This window comes from Hipposideros armiger, unplaced genomic scaffold (assembly GCF_001890085.2).
Source record: "Hipposideros armiger isolate ML-2016 unplaced genomic scaffold, ASM189008v1 scaffold_75, whole genome shotgun sequence".
NCBI classification, from domain to species: Eukaryota; Metazoa; Chordata; class Mammalia; order Chiroptera; family Hipposideridae; genus Hipposideros; species Hipposideros armiger.
Window position 1 is genome coordinate 345946 of NW_017731425.1, and position 15189 is coordinate 361134.

Below are 15189 nucleotides of genomic sequence, written 5' to 3' on the forward strand. Positions count from 1 at the left end.
AAGAATACGGGAGGGCCGGCCGAATGGCGCGCTGGTTAAGAGCTGGCTTGGGACGCCAGAGGGCCCCGGTTCAGATCCCACATATGAGGGCCAGTAGCAACGTCCTCCACAACTAGACTGAAGAACAAAAGGATAGCAACTTGTCTGTTCCCCTTCCTCCAATTCCCCAATAAAAATCTTTAATTAAAAAAAAAAAAAAGAATACGGGACTTACTTGCTCGAAGTCACACAATTATTAGGTGGCAGAGCCAAGTTCAAACCCAGGTCTGCAGACTCAGTCAATCTACTGGTGTATGTCCTACCATGACTAGGTTCCACCTGACTCCAAACCCTGCATGCTTCCTTCGCTTCACTATGGTGCTCTCACCTGTCTGCCTATACCTGTAAGAACTGAGCACTCGACAGATCGCCCAATTTGCTGAAATGGAGTACAAAGGTAGAGGGAAAACTAGAATTGTCATTTCCTAAAAAAATAAATCTTTTTCAGGACCCTTTAACCTTTCATAACATCTTAACTTTCAAAATGATCACGTTGCAGAGAAGTTCCTCCAGGTCCCACATTGCCAAGAGTTGTTGTGGTGATGGTATAAACTTCAGAAAGCAAGAGAAAAACCTTTCTGGGCAGAGTCCCATTCTCCTAGCACTTCTCTATTTGACATGGCCTATTTTAGGAGTCTTCATATTCCTCCAAATTAATATTTTCCCTTTTAAAAGAGTAACATTAACCATCCCCCCTAAAGGAGGAAGAAGTGGCCCTGAAACTACTAACATAACACAGTCACAATGGGCAACTTGCAGAGACTTCAGCTCTGCTAGAAATAGGCAGATGGATGACAGCACCCTAGTGTGGGGCCTACATACATAACAGCCTGTTTTACTATTCATATTACATTAAAAAGGCTTTTTCAGATTCTTTTTATCTTTTTTTCAGATTCTTAAGAGTAGCATTTCTATTGGCTGCAAATATTTCCCATCAAGTTTATGTTTATTTCATGGTTTATTTAGCCATTTCCCTATTATTTTCAACCTGTCACTATGAGGAATAAAACTAGACCAAGATCTATTCATATTTAATATCCTCAATTATTTCCTTAGGCCACATGGCCAAAAATGTAATTATCTGGTCAAATAGCATGACCGTTGGCACTGCTCCTGATACACATGACTGAACTGCTTTTCATAAGTATCAGACACCAACCAGGTACTCAAGCACCAATTTTTTCCTACATTTAATACAATTAGTAATACGTCTTAAATTTATTTGGTAAGCAAACACCGAATCCCCATGCTTGTTTGAATTTGCCATTCTTTAACTCCTGTGATCTTTTTATCGTATTTCCACTTTGCTGCAACGTGTGTCCATGTGTTTGTCTCTATCAGTATCAAGGAGGTCTCAGTGTCTGAATAAACCAATCACATCCTAATAAAAGTAGTTCTTTTATTATTAAAGAACTAAAAATAGTTCTTTGTCATATTTTTGCCAAAGGTATTTCTTATGTCTGGGGGCTTGCCTTGTTATTTAACGTGGAAAATCATAAAGTTCTAAGACAATTTCTTAAATTCATTTATCACCATGCAGGGCAAGGGAGGATCTCAGGACCAAAATAACCACATGGGTGTGTGACAGTCCCTGAAGGCTCTGCTGATTGGTGACACCTACCTTCTTTCCTGCCAGTTTTATCCGTGGGGTAAAACTGTTACAAAAGAGCTGGCTTTTGGACGTGTAGAAACTGTAAAAGAAACAAACAAGGATATTAATCTAAACCCCTTTCGTTTTAAACCTCAACAAACAGTTGAATACCCAGCCATGGATCAGCCCTCTCATGAATGCTTTTATCTCAGGCTTCATTGATCTTCAATTCTAATTTCTTTTGTAATTACTATAGAACATGAATTATGTTTTTTAAATTAATTGTGTTTTCAATTGTGTTCTATTCTCCCCCCCCCCCTCCATAAATTGTTTCGTGCTAGTTCTGATTCCTAACTGGATTTGAATCTCCTCCTTATGGCAGAGATAAATCTATTTACACCACAATACTTTTTCACCTAGATACTTGGCGTGATGCTGGGCCCAAGGGAGGTCCTTATCATTCCTTGATTGATCAGCACTTACTAAGCAAGAACTAGCCAGGCAAGAAAAGAAAAAGGTGGCACCCGAGAAACAATGGCAGAAACCATCAAGTCCAAATCCTTCTGAAAATCATATCTTAATGCAGTCATGACAAACACAAGAAAATTGGAGACCCAGGCTTGCCTTGGGTATGTTGAAGGAATGAGTGAATGGAGGCTATGCAGCCTTTTCTTTCCTTATTCTCTCTGTATTCTTTTTTTTTTTTTAAGATTTTATTGGGGAATTGGGGGAGGGGAACAGACAAATTGCTGTTCTTTTGTTCTTCAGTCTAGTTGTGGAGGACATCACTTCACTGGCCCATGTTGATATTGTGATCATTGCGCTCTTCCTGGGTGAGGCATATCGGTTGCTGGCCTCTGGACGGCCGCTCACGCTAGCTGCCAGCCACTCACAGTAGCTTATGGCAGCCCACTGCAGCAGGGGCTGCAGCCTACGCCGTCACCTGCGACTCATGGCAGCCCAGCTCCAGGTTGAGCTGTTGTTCACCATCTTAGCGGTAGAGGACTGTGTCACTGGCCCTCATGTGGGATGCGAACCCAGGCCCTATTGCTCAGAGTTGGCGTCCCAAGCCAGCTCTTAACCAACATGCCACTTGGCTGGCCCCTCTGTATTCTTTTTTTAATCTTGTGCTAAAAATGTTTTGAATACTGACCAATCCCTACCTTCCATCATAACTCTGCTCATAAGAAAAAAAAAAAAAGGCAGTATTAATAGACAGCTATTGGGCTGTGGGGCAATCCTAGCGGCACATTAAGTGCCTAAGAACATAAGAATACTGCCTGCAATCAGACCTGGAGTCCAACCAGCCCCTGGGACTCGGCCTCTCACAGTGCTACCAAGAAAAGTTCCGGGTAGAAGATGCTACTCTCTTTCCAGACATTAATTGTAAAAGATCTGAGTGGAAAAGTGATATCAGCCACAAAAATGGGTTTCTATTAGCCCGAACCATATAAAATTGCTGTGTTTGAAGGTAAAAAACCATCTAATATCATAATTTTAAATGGTTCGTATCAATAGCTGTAGTGTTGCCGTGAACTTGCTATTCAACCTTTGGGTAGCCACTTACCCTGTTTGGAACTTGTTCTCCTCACCTGTACAATGTGTCTGGATGCTCTCTCTGATCTCTAAGACAGATTCTAGTTATATTCTGTGATATCCCCAAAATCTCAGATTTATAATTCTTATGGATCTGGTATTAACTTATTTTTTGAATCAATTTTCATGATTAGCCAGTAATATTTTGGGAGTAATAAGTTCCCACTGAAGACAATTTAATTATGCTTACTAGGGTCTCTGGCCTTACTACAGGGGGAGCATTTTGTCCGCTTCTGAAGAGGCTTTGCTGACAGAATGAGAACAATGGCCCCTGTGAGCAGCTGTCCATCTCAGGCCACAAGTCCTCTTGTTCCCGTCCCCAAGTCCTCTTGTTTGCAGCCCCAAGCAGCTCAAGCAAACAATGCTCACAATGAGATGTGAAAAACAGGCCTCGGGCCTTCCCAGATCTCAGATCCTCAGTCTCACCTGTGGATCTATCCTCCATCTTAATTGGCACCAGAGAGCCAATTTAGGATAAAAATTAAAGTGACAAATCAGGAAATTTTCAAATTATAATAAAATAAAATTTGAAGAAATTGCAAAACTTAAATTCATATGCAATTTTGTGTGTGCTATAGCTACTTTTTCCCTTAATTATTTCCTAAACTAAACTTAAAACTATGAAATATGGTATATAATTAAACAGTAGCTATATTCTTATTAGCAAAAGAATCTGATTGTCTATCTAAGATAAAAAATCCAAAAAATAATTAGAGGGCTGACCAAAAAAAAGAAGATACATTTGTCTCTGAAGTGAAAAAGAAATAAATTCAAAATATTCCTATTTTAGGGCCGGCCGAGTGGCTCAGTTGGTTAAGAGCTTGCTCAAGAGTGCGAGCTCTGGGCAACAGCGGTTCGAGTCCTGGCCTGAGCTGAGCAGCCGCTGAGCTGCCAACAGGTGTCAGGATGGCTCAGCTGCGGGGGGGGGGGAAATTCCTATTTTACCTGAACCAAGCTTTTAAAATAACAGTAACATAAACAGAATTTTCTTTCAGGAAGTTTCTGAAGGCATTTTATTATGAAGCAGTCACTTTTTCTAAAGTAACTTTGTCAGGCAATACAATGACAACGTACAAAATTGGGCATCATTAAATAGCCACATATACGTGTATATACAGAGGGTGCCAAAAAAATGTATACACATTTTAAGAAAGGAAAAAACTGTATTAAAATTGACATATTCAATATATACCGATAACAAAAGAAGAATACAAGTCATGTGTATACAGTTTTTTGGCACACCAGTATATGTAAAGGAATAACATGGAGGACCAGCCAGAGAGTATCTCACTGGGCTCCCTGAGAAGAGCGAGGCCATACTCAGAACAGGATAATTACAGTGCGATCACTCTACCCTTATGAGCTGGCCAAATGACTATTCCTTGCTCATGAAACTAGTCCTTCACCTATGAATAATTACAACTAACCAGCAAGGGCAATGTGGCCCATAACAAAGATAAAGAAAATATCACAGGCTGAAATCAACATTTGTGATGAATTTTCCAGCTGGTCTCCGGCAAAGACTTGCAACTATAATAAATAGGAACAAAAGTGAAGATTCTGTTGAGCTTGAGGCATGAGCCAAGTGGTCTTCTGCCCCTTATGAGTTCTGTCTTAAGAAGCACCACCTAGAGAACCCAGAGAAGGGTAGAGTGTTCTGGAAGAACTAAAAAGTAAGTGGCTGTTGGCCATCAGGGCAGCACAGGAAGAACGCACAGAAGAGAAATGTTGGGGCTGTTTGTTAGAAGATAAATAGGCATTTGAAATGGAAAGGAGAGATGAAGAGGCCCTTCTAGGTAGAAAGACTCAGAAGCAAGGGTAAGATGCGAGTGTCTGCCACACAGAATGAAAGAGAGCAAGTTGTGGGAGAGAGGGCCTCAGATGTCAAACACTTAAGTCTTTATCAAGCTGGCATGAGACATCAGAGGAAAAGAGCCATCGGATTTGGTTTTTACAAAAATGACTCCGGCAACCAGGTATTAGCAGTGGGTGACAGATGCTGGTCCCAACACTCCCAGGGTTCCCTGGTGCTACATAAGGGCCTGCTGTGTGAGGACACAGAAGAATACTAATACTTTTTTGCTTTTATATACTTAGTTGCAAGTAAAACTTTTACTTGAAGAAAAGGCCCTGTTGCTTAAGAAAAAAAATTTTTTAAGAATAAAAGGTCTGCTCTAAAGAAGTGATTCTCAATGGGCGAGTAGGAGATATTGCCACCAAGGGGACATGTGGCAGTGTCTGCGGACATTAAAAAAAAAAAAAAATTTTTTTTTTTTTTTGGGCTGCCAAGTGGCGCGTTGGTTAAGAGCTGGCTTGGGACGCCAGAGGGCCCCGGTTCAGATCCCACATATGAGGGCCAGTGACACTGTCCTCTACAGCTAAGATGCTGGGCAGCGGCTCGACCTGGAGCTGGGCTGCCGTGAGTTGCCGGCGACGGCTAGGCGGCAGCCCCTGCTACAGTGGGTTGTCATGGGCTACCGTGTGTAGCCAGCAGCCAGTGGGAGCGGCCAGCAGCCACCGTGAGCGGCCATCCAGAAGCCGGCGATTGATCTGCCTCGCCCAGGAAGAGTGCAATGATGGTGCCAGCTTGGGCCAGTGAAGTAATGTCCTCCACAACTAGACTGAAGAACAAAAGGACAGCAACTTGTCTGTTCCCCTTCCCCCAATTCCCCAAGTGCTGTTCCCATCCCCCAATTCCCCAATAAAAATCTTTTAAAAAAAAAAAATTTTTTTTTAGTCTAAATTATTTCCCTCCCCCAGATCCAATCGTTTCACTTGCATTCTTCATAATGTTTTATGATTTTTAAAAAAATCATAAAACATTAAAAAGAAGTAACTGTCCAAGTCTTTTCACTTTTGGCAGGTTTATTTGAAGACATCTATTGGGTCTTTGGAAAAGTCATGATGCATGTTTGCAACAGATGGCACTAGTTCATTTTTGGAAGTACTAGAGTCATTTGCAGCTATGTTATTGCTATGTCATTTGACAGCTGACAGTTCTAGCTTCATTCTAAAAAAAAAAAAATTGAGCAATTCGGTTGAGTTTTGGAGATTTTACAAGTTGAAGATGGAAGATCAAACTGCATTTTTGCCGTATTTTACTGTTTTACTTCCATAAAGGGAAAAACGTGCATCAAGCTTGTGAAAAGTTGCATAAAGTTTAAGGTGACAATGCTCTACAAGAACATCAGTGCCAACGATGGTTCACGAAATTCCATGCTGATGATTTTTATCTCAACAACGCTCCGCGGTCAGGGAGGCCCACCGAGGTTGATGACGACAAAATAAAGGCAGTGATGGAGTCAAACCCATGTTACATGACACGAGAGATTTCAGAAACTCTGAACATCCATCATTTAAGCATTCACAACCACCTGAAGAAGCTGGGATACGTAAACAAGCTTGATATTTGGGTTCCGCATGAACTCAAAGGAGTTCATTTGATGGCGTGTATAAACATCTGCAATATGCTCATTAAACGTAAGGAAAACGATCCTTTTTTGAAGCGACTGATAACTGGTGATGAGAAGTGGATTGTTTACAACAATGCAGTGCACAAATGGTCTGGATCCTGACGTGATGATTCGCCTCAAATGACGAAAGCAGACAATTCATCAGATGAAGGTTATGCTCTCTCAGTGTGGTGAGATTTTAAAGGTGTCGTGTTTTTCGAGCTCCTACCAAGGAACCAAACAATCAATTTGAATGTGTACTGTCGGCAATTGGACAGTTTGAACGAATCCATCATCCAGAAACGTCCAGAGCTTGTTAATTGTAAAGAAGTTGTGTTCCATCACGACAATGCGAGACCACACACAAGTCTGATCACCCGTCACAAATGAGTGGAGCTTCGGGCCGGTCGAGTGGCTCAGGTGGTTAAGAGCTTGCTCAAGAGTACAAGCTCTAAGCAACAGCGGTTGGATGCCTAGCCTGAGCTGAGCTGCCAACAGGTGGCAGGATGGCTCAGCTTAGAAAAAAAAAAAAAAAAAATTGGAGCTTGGATGGGATATGTTGCCACACTCACCATACTCGCCTGACCTTGTGCCATCAGACTTCCACTTGTTTCACTCTCTTCAAAACTCTTTGCATGGTATAATGTTCAATTCAAATAAGGCTGTAAATCAGCACCTTGTTCAGTTTTTTTGCAAATAAAGACAGGTCCTTCTATGAACGAGGAATTATGAAGCTCCCTGAAAGATGGCAAAAGGTTATCGAACAAAATGGGCAATATATCATTGACTGATCTTTGTTCTTTATATAAATAAATGACCTTTGAAAAAAATAGACAAAATACGTCATGACTTTTCCGAAGACCCAATAGTTCTTATATAATTAGTTTCCAGAGGTATGAATTCTACCATCAGTGCTTCCAAGAAATACTTTAACTTCCTCCAGACTTTCTGATAGGAAAATTCACTTAGCCACTGTTTCTGCAAACATTTTTAGTTGTCACAACTGGGAGCGTGTGCTGTTGGTATCTGGTGGGTAGAGACCAAGAATGCTGCTCTACATCCTACAGTGCACAGGACAGCCCCCACAACAAAGAATGGTCTGGCCAAAATGTCAGTAGTGTCAAGGTTGAGAAACCCTGGTCTACAGGATGGACTGAAAGACAGAGACTAGAAATAGACACATGAGTAAGATTATTGCAGTTGTTCAAAAAGATGAGGACAGGCATAAGGCACTGGCACTGGCAGAGGGATGAGGACACCATCCTTGAGCTAGAGTCAGCAGGAACACTGAGGCCTTGTCCCATGTGAAGAAGAGGCATGGGAATTTTTCTACAAATGGAGGAAGCCAGGCACAATGTTAGTCTGATAATAGTCTGTGGGAGTGGGGAAGAGTAAGAGTTCAGGATAGTAGTGAAAATAAGTCCTTCAAAATTTGTTTTTATTTTTTATCATAGACTCTTCTCATGCTACTGCTACTGCATTATATGTAGAGAAGCTTCTTCAAGCAAATGTTGGAACTTCGGTTTCTACATTTTATTGACAAAAGATTTGATAGTAAAAATGAATAGATATGAAGAGAAAATGGCAAGAAAGTTACTCGAAATTCTTATCATCTACTATGAGTCAAGATCACACCCACCTGTGGTTTATCCAGTGAGGAATATTATAGTCATCACCCAGACAAGAATCACGAGGCGCACTCCTATTATGCAGCTGAAAGGGAAAAAGCCAGGCACAGATCAGCTAAAATATAAGTAGTGCAGCAACGTGGATCGACGTAGAGGGTATTATGCTAAGTGAAATAAGTCAGACAGAGAAAGACAAATACCATATGATCTCACTTATACGTACAATCTAAAGAACAAAATAAACAAAAAAGGAAACCAGGAACAAACTCATAGATACAGAGAACATTTTGATGGATGCCAGGTGGGAGAGGGTTAGGGGGACTGGGTGATAAAGAAGGATTAAGAAGTACAAATTGCTTGTTATTAAAGTAGTCATGGGGATGTAGGGTATAGTATAATGAATATAGTCAATAATATTGTAATAACTATGTATGGTGTCAGATGGGTACTAGATTTATCGGGTGATGGATGGGAGGGGGGTTTGAAAGCTAGGTGAATTAGGTGAAGGGATTAAAAGGTACAAATTGGTAGTTAAAGATAGACATGTGGATGTAAAGCATAGGGAATATAGTCAATAATATGGTATAACTATGTATAGTGCCAGGTAGGTACTAGACTAGTGAAAGGAATCACTTCTTAAATTATATAAATGTCTAACCAGTACACTGCACACCTGAAACTAATACAAAACTGAATGTCAAAAAAAAAGTTACTGTGGAGACCATATATGTGAGGTGTGATCTAAACATACGGTGAATGTTTAAATAAAAAAAATTATTACAGTAGAACACATTGCCATTAATACCCCTCAAAATATTCCCCCTCTCTTCGAACACACTTATTGCATCGTTCTTGTCACTTTCTGAAGCAGTTCTGGAAATCCTCTTTCATGAGTATCTTTAATTGCACTGTCGTGGCTGTCTCGATGTCCTGAATGGATTCAAAACGTTTACCTTTCATGGTCATTTCGACTTTGGGGAAGAGCCAGAAGTCGTACGGTGCCAGATATGGTGAGTAAGGTGGATGAGGTCACACTGTAATGTTTTTATCTAACAGAAATCGCCATACCAGGACTTCCGGTAAGATGGCGGAATAGACAGACGCTGTGCCGACTGCCTCCCAGGATCACACCAAAATTACAAATAATTTATACAACATTCAACCTCGGAAGTTCCCTGGACACTAGATGAGCAGAACCTCTAAACGAAGGACTTAAAGAGGAGGCCACGTCGAGTCTGGTAGGAGGGGAGGAGAAGAGAGAGGGCAAACACTGTGAGGGACACCTCAGCGGTGGGGAGGCTTCTCCAGTTGGGGGAGAGACCCTCCGGCCCCACACCGTGCTCACCACCCCAGAGTTACTTTGCCAGGAAGAGGAGTTCTACAATAGCTGGAAGTAGAAAATAGTGAGGACTCTTTGCTCAACTCGGTGAGGCTGAGGGCAGCTGGAGAACCAGCGGAGCCGGCAAACCGACTCGCTCGAGCAATGTACTATGAGCAATGTACTATGGAAGGTGCATGGGAAACAAACAGAAGCAAAAGACACTGCTTGGCTTAAAGAAGCTTCCCTAATCTGGGGTTCAAAGCTAACAAACATAAAGAGTAACTACACAAACCAGGAACTCTATGAAGAAGTAATACAGAAGAAAAAACAAAACAGAATGAAACACTAAGTTCTGAGAAATTGTAACTTGTCCAAAGTCACATACTCAGAAAGGCCTGGAATCCAGGTCATGCCAAATAGAGAGAAGTAAGAAATGGCCCATGCTTCACTTGCAGATTTTCTAACTGTAGTTTCCTACTTCATTTGTTTCTCCCTCTGGACACAAATATTTTCTGAGCATCTATGGTGTTTTAGGACTGCAGACATAGTGGTAAAGAGAACACACATAGCCTCTGCTTAGTCTGGCTTACATCACGGGAGCTTTCCTTTTACTATCACTCCTGACAAGTTGGTGAGGGAGGCCTTCCTCTCAACTGGTCCATGCACAGAATGGGCACCCTGGTACGGTTCCTCTGCCTCAGCAGCAGCCCCCTCTCCTTTGGTGTGTTGTTTCCTCCTGGTGCAGCACAGACATGTCGGGTTCTGCTGTTCCTGTCCTTGTCTTGCCTCATTAGCCACTAGATAGTAGTTTTCTCTTGCTGGCAGGGGACATTAAGTTGCCTGACCCTCAGGCATCCTAACTATTCTAGGCAACAAGGAAAAGCCCTTCAGAAAGTCTGTGTCCCTTGTCCCTTTTCTCACAACACCTTTCTCTCCGTGGCCTGAGCTACTGAAATCTTGGTAAACTCCAGGGTTAATATGCAGCGAGCCAAGGGGCTGAGCTCAGTCAGGGCCTGGGAAGCACCACAGGCAGCCAATAGGATTATCGTTCTGCACTAGGAAAGCCCCACCTGAATGCATTTTGCAATTTTTTTCGTATGAATACCTCTGGGTCAGCAAGCCTAGTTCACTGAGCCAATCCCCAGGTTCCCATTTATAGCCCTGCTATCTTTTGGTCTTTACTGTGCCTGTCCTCCTGAGCTTCCATCCAGGGCTGGGCTGCCCAGAGGGTGCAACATCCTATAGGTGCCCAATAAATAATTCCTTATCCCCGATAAAAAAAAAAGAAAAGAAAAGAAAAAAATTGCCGTACCAGAAGTGATGTGTGACATGGAGCCTTTTCATTGTGATCACAAAATACAGTGAGTGCTGCTGCCAAGTGCCATCAAACAGACAGGCAAGGGTCTTCAATAACGGGAGCGGCACATCAAACCTTAGTAACAATGTGTAACAAGTTTCAATTTGTTCAGTGCAGTCAGTTGGGCATGAGCTAAGGTTGAGAGAAGGTGTGTTTTATTTTATTTTTTTTATTTTATTATTTTTTTAAACCCATGGCAACCCACTGCCACAGGGGTTGCAGCCTACGCAGCCCAGCTCCAGGGTGAGCTGTTGTTCAGCATCTTAGCTGTGGAGGGCAGTGTCACTGGCCCTCATATGTGGGATCCGAACCAGAGTCCTCTGGCGTCCCAAGCCAGTTGTTAACCATTGCACCACTCGGCCAGCCCAAGAAGGTGTGTTTTAAAGTGTGCCGTAAATCATCCTCCACCATGACAACACTCCATGTCACACATCACTTCTGGTATATGGCAATTTCTGTCAAATAAAAACATTACGGTGTGTCCTCATCCACCTTATTCACCAGGCCTGGCACCGTGCAACTTCTGGCTCGTCCCTAAAGTCAAAATAACCATGAAAGGTAAACGTTTTGAATCCATTAAGGACATCGAGGCAGCCACGACAGCGCAACTAAAGACACAAAAGAGGACTTCCAGAACTGCTTCAGAAAGTGGCAAGAACGATGGAGTGTGTTCGAAGCAAAGGGGAGTATCTTGGGGGGATTAATGGCAATGTGTCTTTTATTGTAATAAATTTTTTAAAATTTAAACAATCACCACATTGTTTGATCACACCTTGTATGTCATGCTATGTTGTTATGTTATGCTATGTGTTTTTTCTATTTCAGTTTGCAATTAAAGAACTCTAATACAAAATAATTAAAGAAAAAATAAAAATGAAAACAAACAAAAAAACAAGTAGGATGTGGGACTGCTCCTACTGCTTTTTACTATTCTCAATATCACCCTGGTGCTAGAAGCAGGTCTTTAGTAAGCAATCCAAAATCTAATTACCTTGAACAATGGGACAGCATGTAACGGCTGCTCCCCCATGCACACCAAGTCAACACCAATTCCTAAAAAAGACAAAAATAGTTTGGGGGTGGGTAGGAAGGGAGAGCCAGAGATAAGTGCTCCTTCTATTTTTGATGTTATTTCATTGTGTCAGGGTCTGAGGCAAGGCCAACTTACTACCACCATCCTATGATTTATACCCTCCTCAGTGTTGCCTAGGCAGCAAAAAAGTAAATAGATGTGTTTTGTATTTTCTCTTTACCAAGTCCTGTCACACCTGCCACTATTCAGTGCTTGACAATCAGCCTCTGACTGCCTTGCAGATCATGATTTGTCAAAAAAAGACAACCAGGCCTCCATTACTGAAGTGTCAAGGCCAGAAAAGAAAAGGAACCTTGCCATCTCAGTAAAAAGTAAAACAGTCCACATCACTAAACAGAGCTTCTTTATTGGCAATCAGGATTTACTTTCCCAATTCCATTTGTTGTTGAAACACAAATTAAATGGAGGCCTGGGGGTGCGAGTTGGGGAAGCATGGCACATCATGGAAGGAGGGCTGGACTAGATGATTTGATGGTACTTCCCAAGATGGTCTGATGGACACTGATTCCTTAAAACAACTTTCCCCCCGCCACACACACACACACACACACACACACACACACACACACACACACACACACACACACACGGGTTCTCCAGCGTCAAATATGTTTGGGAAACTCAGAGTACCAATTATGCCCTTTAGAGATAATCAAGATATACTAACATATTAAAACCTGCAATTAAGGAATGGGCCTAACTGTATAACAATCCAGCATTTCCCAAACTGATTTGACCATGGAACTCTTTTTGTCACCTAACATTACTCACATCCCCATATCTCCATGCACAGAGCCAGGGAAAGCTCACAGTTCTAAGAATAAGTCAGGCTATAAACACTCAGAGACAGCATGAATTAGGGAGCATTACCATTATCTATCATCCGCTGCTTGGTCAAGATCATGAGTAGACGGTCTACTTCGAACACACCCACCCCAGGTGTGATCACCACGGACATCTGCCCAGTTCGGTCAAAGTTGCGGTTGATGTAGTGCTTGTCAAACACTTGAACAAAAGCATAAAGTCCTCCAATGAAGATGTTACAGTTTTTCAGAAACCAGCCACTGGCAAGCATCTCCGTGCTCTCAGAGGATTTTATCTACATTTCTATTACAGCAATTGCCACATTCTAACCTGTTTTCTAGTTAGTCGTGTGTATGTGTGTCTTTCCTCCTCTACATTAAGAACTGCTTGAACACAAGACTGTCACTGTCACCTTTGTTAATCCCTCTCCATTGATACTTGCCTTGTGCAGCTTCAAATGCTCAAATCTCATGTCATTAATTTCCATCCATAAATGAGTCTGTGTTGAAACTTATAAGAATCAAATATTAATTTCAGGCAATATTTAAGAGAGGTGTACCAGCATCTTTGATGACCTTGTAAATATGGCAAGTTAATTTTTATTTTTGGCCAGTGTAATTCTTACTTTGGAAAATCAGTGACATTCAAATATGAAAAAAATATTTTCTAATAAAAGACCCCGTGCTCTAGAATCCTTAGCACCTGAGTACAGACACACAGGAAGGTGACACATCATCACTTCCATGCACTGGCCAGTGCAGGACAGACGCCTACCCGGAGTTGGGCCGATCAGACACTCTCTGCCAGGAACGTGGAATTCTGAACAGAGAGCAGAGACGGGGCTGCTGGGAGATGAACACAGCTCTAGAAATTCCTGCAGCTGCGGTCCCCAGGGCCATCCTTGTCCCCACCTTCTTTGGTATGGTGATCAAACCTTTCCTGGTTGACCCACTGAGACCCTGCATCCTTAGAGTAAATTTTCCTTTTTGTTTAACTGAATTCAGTAGATTCCTGTTGTTTGCAAACAAAGTATCTCAGCTAACACATAAATGCAGGGACAAACATTTGGAAGAAATCACACCACACTCTTAACAATCGTCCCTCTTGGAAAGATTCTGACAGTAGAGGAAGGGAGGAGATATTCATTTTTACTTGATACAGTTCTCCATTACTTGAATTCTAGGCACGTGGGTACCTTTGTAATTCAAAAAAATAAGTAAAAGCAAATTGAAAAAAAAATTACCTAGAAACAGTTGAGGGATGGGATGAAAAATAATAAGAACATAGTTTAGTAAAACAAAGAGCCCAAGGAAGATCCCTCCAGCTCTTTACTCTTAGGTTACCATGAGAAGCAGATGAGAACAGCAAGTTAATTTCCCAACAGAAGACCTAAGGGCTAAATGTTGACCATCAGAAGTTATTGCTTGCAATTAATTTGGGGGGTAGAGAGGTGGGGACATCATCTGGGTCTTTGGACATGAGTAAAGAGAAGCTCATGGCCATGAGGTAAGCAAGATGCCTACTCACTGTGGCTGGCGTCCTTACCATTGAATGACAGATTGATGGCCTCTAGGTAGTTTCCTTGTGCTGAGGTAGAATTGTCTCCTTGAGGAAAGCCCTCTGAAGCAAAAGACATGAGAGAAGAAAAATATCTCATGAAAGATGAACTCCTAAAAAACAAGTGGAAGGTGCCTGGCTCCATAGGGCTCCCCACCCTGAGGGAGGGACATTACTGAATTTACTGCATACATAATGAACAACTGGACCCAACCAGAAATAGAAGAAACCTGACCGGGAGCAGAGACTAACTACACACGGTGCTGGAAGAGATACAAGCATGAACCTCTCTATCTCCCAGCCTTCATCCTACACCTTTCCCTACTGCACCTTCTATCACATGGATGCAGTACCTGCCTGTTCCAGTCGCACCAACACTGGATACTGGATGAAAAGTTTTTTAATGGTCACAAGGAGTGAAGTCCACTCTTCTCGCCTCTCATTCTGTACCACCACTCTAAAAGGAATATTATCATAGTATAATTATTGAACAGCTATTACATACAGGAGGACATCAGAGTTCTTACAGGGTTTCCCAGAAAGGAGAAGGTGGGATTCCCAAAGTTAAGGGAAATTTATCATATAATAAAAAGTTATAGGGCCGGCCAAGTGGCACGTTGGTTAAGAACTGGCTTGGGATGCCAGAGGGCCCCGGTTCGGATCCCACATATGTGGGCCAGTGACACTGCCCTCCACAGCTAAGATGCTGAACAACAGCTCAACCTGGAGCTGGGCTGCCGTAAGTCCCCGG

At 42.2% G+C, this 15189-nt stretch overlaps 1 protein-coding gene across 11 annotated transcripts in view; it reads right to left on the reverse strand.

The window, feature by feature from the left end:
- DEPDC5 (DEP domain containing 5, GATOR1 subcomplex subunit) overlaps positions 1 to 15189 on the reverse strand; it is a 123292-nt gene that overhangs the window by 78028 nt on the left and 30075 nt on the right. For all 11 annotated transcript variants that reach the window (XR_002124067.1, XR_002124066.1, XM_019643168.1 and 8 more), the window contains exons 13-18: positions 14792 to 14895; positions 14427 to 14501; positions 12948 to 13082; positions 11976 to 12037; positions 8318 to 8391; positions 1661 to 1730 (exon numbers count right to left, since the gene is read on the reverse strand). Coding sequence is in view for 9 of the 11 variants with exons in the window: in XM_019643168.1 (XP_019498713.1) it covers positions 1661 to 1730; positions 8318 to 8391; positions 11976 to 12037; positions 12948 to 13082; positions 14427 to 14501; positions 14792 to 14895 (520 nt within the window). In the remaining 2 variants the exon portion in view is untranslated. The remainder of the gene's footprint in view (positions 1 to 1660; positions 1731 to 8317; positions 8392 to 11975; positions 12038 to 12947; positions 13083 to 14426; positions 14502 to 14791; positions 14896 to 15189) is intronic.